Here is a 4651-nt window from a genome sequence, read left to right on the forward strand (position 1 = left end):
TTAAAATTGTGTCAAATATTTAATAGCACCAATACATACCCTAAGTTGACGGATAAGATGCTCGTTATCATCAAGAGTATCGATGACTATATCGAAAGCTGAAAGTACTCTGTGAAGATGGGCTCTGAACGGTGCGTTTTCGTTAATATTGTCAACATTACCAAATCGTCCAGTGAACAACATTTTGTACTCTGGGTGAGCAGTGAAAAGTAAGAAACATCTCGCCCCATAGTAAAAACTAAAGTAACCCATAACTCCGGAAAAAAGATTCAGATCAAAACAAGAAGTACACTTGTCCAAAACCTCTATATAGCAAACCTACCGTCCCTTGGCTTGAATAACAAGGAAAATATATTGGCTTGAAAATCAAGAAAATTGGCTGTTGCCACGATATTTTCTACATACGGTATCTTTTTTTCTTTCCGTTTGATTTTCCTCCTCAGCTAGCTGGGCACTGGAAAATCATAGAGCTGTATAATTGCTCATTTTAAAGGAAATTGCTACATTTAGTGCCTTTTGTAATTAAAGATCAAATATTTTTTTTTGAATAGAATCAATTTTGACAAAAAAAAAACTGTATTTTCATTTACAAGCTTGATGAATGACATTGTAACCATATATAGGTTATAAACATATATGACGTAATAAGTGAATGCAATATTTATACACGTTGATCTCTCGACAAGATTATTTTATTTTAGTTCTAAGTTCAGGATCGCTAAAGTTATTATGTAAACTGCAAAAATTTTTATGGTGTCTGAGCAGTAATTTAATTTTTTATTTAAAACTAGAAAAATATCTGAAAATTTTAAAATTAGTTTTATTTTTTGTTAGTTTTTATAATAAGGAATATACATTTAAAGACGATCATTCGAAGAACATACCATTGCATATATTGGACTTAGTTGCTTTTTATTGCCCCTAGTAACCTATGTCTTGTCAAATTAGCTCATTAGTTTCTTTAAATTATGTTTAAAAATAATTCCCACACCAGGATTCGTACCCAATCCGGTCGGATGAAAGCCAACTATCCTAAACCACTAGACCATATGAGATAAGGTTACTGTTTACAACTTTTTGAAAAGATACTAAGCGATTAATTTTTCTCGTATATCTATATAGGACGTAATAAGTGAATGAAATATTTATACAAAAAGAACGAACTCAAGCCCAAAGAAACTGAACTCTGTGGTTCATTCATATTATCTTCATTTTTTTAGATAGGATGTAAATAAAATGATTTCCTTTTTTAAATTTTAAATTTAAAAGATATTGCTTTTAATTCAACATATTAAAAGTTCTCCCCGACACAGAATCGAACACCGTTCTCCCACGTGACAAGTAGGTATGCATAACATTAGACTGTCGAAGACTTGTAAAATAAAAGTTACATATAAGACATTATAACAATTTCGTTAATACACAAAAAAATTATATAGGGAATTGGTCTGGTTAATTGTAATCTGAGTTGCAGCGGTAGCTAGCAACCTGGTAAGAGATGATCACGTCCAATATAAAAAAATGTAATAACCCATATCTCCTAAAAATAGAGTCCGATCAAAACAAAAAGTACACCATTAGAACCGCCTTGTCCGAAACCACTATTAGAAACTTTCTGTCCCTTGGCTTGAATAGCAATGGATTTATATTGGCTTGAAAATCAAGAAAAGTGGCAGCTACTACGGTATGCTGCCTAAACGCCATTTTCTTTCTTTTTTTTCTTTTCCGCAAATAGCTTGGCTCTGGAACATCGTAGAGAGTTGTTCAATGGCTCATTTTAAAGGAATTTAAAGGAAAAGATATAAGGTTTGGGTTTCTGAAAGATTTTGAAGCCTCACTGGGCGATGAACAAAAGTACCCAGGATTCTAACCGCCTTATTTTGAATTATCTGAAGAGGTTGGAGATGGACCATAAATGTGTTGAGGTATATTACAGGGCAATATTTAAAATATGGTTCAATTTGAGAATGATATAAAATTTTAAGGATGGAAAAAGAAAATACATATTTCATTCTATGAAGACAACCTAAGTTATGGGCAAGTTTCAATCTCAAATAATCAGAATGCTTACGGAAAGATAAAAGCTCATCAAGAATAATCCCAAGGTAAAAAAATGAATTTACTCTTTTTTATCCTACTTTAATTTACAATTAATTCTTCTATGGTAAATTTATCAACTGCCCACTGTGACCACCCAAAAATCGTGAATTCAGTTTTAGTAAAATTCAAAGCCTGGTAGTTACATGAGAACAAATTATTCCAAGAATTCATTGCTGTCACCATTTTCTCAGCCAACAAAGATGGGGTTTTAGCTTTTACTGTCACCGCCGTATCATCTGCAAAAATTACTGCTAACCTACTGTCTTGGGGCAAACACCTCGAAAGGTCATTTATATAAATCAAAAATAGTAATGGCCCTAATACTAATCCCTGAGGGACTCCAACATCATCAATAACAATATGGCTTGACAGGTGCCCATTTACTTTTACCTGAATTTTTCGACCATGCAAGTAAGATTTTATTAGATCTAAGCCTTTACCTCTAATGCCTGCATTATTAATTTTCTCCAATAAAATTTGATGGTTTAGCGTATCAAATGCCTTTTTTATATCATAGAAAAGAGTAGATACATGATTTTCATCATTTAATGAATCATTAATCTCCAAAATTAGCGCTGCAATAGCTTGTTCAGTAGAATGACCCGCCCTGAATCCAAACTGATTTTTAGTAAATAAATTCCTTTTATCAAAAAACGAGACAATTCTTTTTTGAATAATTTTTTCAATAACCTTAGATATAGGGGAAAGAATAGCTATTGGGCGATAGTTACCTATATCTGTCTTATCACCTTTCTTATGAATTGGAATAACTCGTGCAGATTTCCATACTTCCGGAAAGATCCCTGATGACATAGATGCATTTAAAATATGAAGCAACGGGACATGAATTACACATGCAAGTTTTTTCAGAATATTTGTGGAGAGCCCATCTAGACCTAGAGAATTACCACTCTTTAGATTCATAATTACTTTCTGGAACTCACCGAAAGTGACAGGGGCCAGGAACATACTGGAATTTTCGGATGGCGGGAGATATTCTTTATATGAATAAGATGGAGATTCAGGGGATTCCAGTTCAACGGTAGAACTAATATGAGAAAAATAATGACAAAAATATTCTGCAAGAACATCCTTCCCCTTCAAATCAACACCATTTTCATTTATGATCACTTCAGGGTGTGGATTTTTAATATTGTTTCCAATTTTCTCCTTAATTAATTTCCATGTAGTCCGAGGTGAATCAGATTTTTTAAATACATTTTCATAATACATTTTTTCACTTGTTCTGAGAGTTTTAACTAGAAAATTTTTATAATTTTTGAATCGCTGTGCATTATGAGCTGAGGGGTATTTCATTTTTATATTATACAGTCGATTTTTTTCCTTGATAGGTTTTAAAAGTGATGGACGTATCCAAGGTTGTTTGGATGAGGTTCTTTTCCGATATGTAGTTTTAAATGGGCAGTGAAGGTCCAGTTTTTTATTCAAAATTTGACAAAATATATCTAAATATATGTTGGGGTCATTCTCATTAATAAATTCACTCCATCTTACATCTTTAAAATTAGATTTCAATTCATTCAGATTTACTTGTGAAAAGTTTCTCCTCTTCATATGATTTTCTTTATTGACTATCTTTTGCCCTTTGAAGTCAGAAATTAAAATACAATGGTCAGATGTATCCTCCATAACCACGAATGTAGCCTCACATGGATAAGGTGCAAAAATATTATCAATCAGAGAAAAAGAAGAATTTGTTATGCGTGTCGGAATAAAACATACTGGGTTCATACCATAAGAAAGGTTACATTCCAAAAACTGAAGGACATGTCGGTCGATTCCTTGCTGTCTAGATGGGAGACATCCCATTAAATCAATATTGAAGTCCCCAAGGATTATAAATGGCATTCGAAGATTTGATATCACACTTAACATATTTTCAAATTTATCAATAAAATCTGCCTTATTTGATGAGGGAGGACGATAAATTACAGCAATTAAAAGTTTATCATTATTTGGTAGAAAACATTCAACAATACAGCTTTCGAAAATCATCTCCATATTCAAATATAAAAATTATTCTTTCAGTCGTGCCGGAATATAATTTTTAACCAGTATTGCTAAACCACCTTGCTTTTGTTGAGTTCTACTTACGTGAAAAAATTGGAAATCACTAATATTAATTTTTTTTGCCGAAATTTCATCTAAAAATGTTTCACAAACTCCAAAAATATCCGTACCAGATTCAAATAAATTTTTTTTAATTGCATCTTGCCCGCTCCTCCATCCACGACAGTTCCAAAAAGATATTCTCCTCAAATTTGGGTTTTTATGAACTATTTCATGAGGAAACAAATATTTATTTGGGGGGACTAAAAAAGAATTTAAAATTTCATTATTATCATGGGCTAGGGGCGTTTGGAATACATTACTAAAAATGGCTGAATTTCTTTCCGATTCCTCCAGCCTAGATGTAAGGATCTCGTGAACTTGACTAACCATTATCATGTACTGATCTCACGCCAAAGCGTACCCCCCCCCCCCCATACCTCTCCCCCAAAAAATTACAAACACTAAAACTCGCACTAAA

At 32.7% G+C, this 4651-nt stretch overlaps 1 protein-coding gene across 1 annotated transcript; it reads right to left on the reverse strand.

Moving 5' to 3' along the window:
- On the reverse strand, positions 1-4122 carry LOC148939176 (uncharacterized). The gene is made up of 2 exons (XM_089107252.1): positions 2832-4122; positions 1-191 (listed from the first exon to the last, which is right to left on the reverse strand). Exons 1-2 carry the CDS (start codon positions 4120-4122, stop codon positions 1-3), a joined length of 1482 nt encoding a protein of 493 aa, XP_088963378.1.
- Positions 4123-4651: the final 529 nt, after the last annotated feature.

This window comes from Artemia sp. Qi Xiang Cuo, chromosome 21 (genome assembly GCF_049724085.1).
Source record: "Artemia sp. Qi Xiang Cuo chromosome 21, ASM4972408v1, whole genome shotgun sequence".
Classification (NCBI taxonomy): domain Eukaryota; kingdom Metazoa; phylum Arthropoda; class Branchiopoda; order Anostraca; family Artemiidae; genus Artemia; species Artemia sp. Qi Xiang Cuo.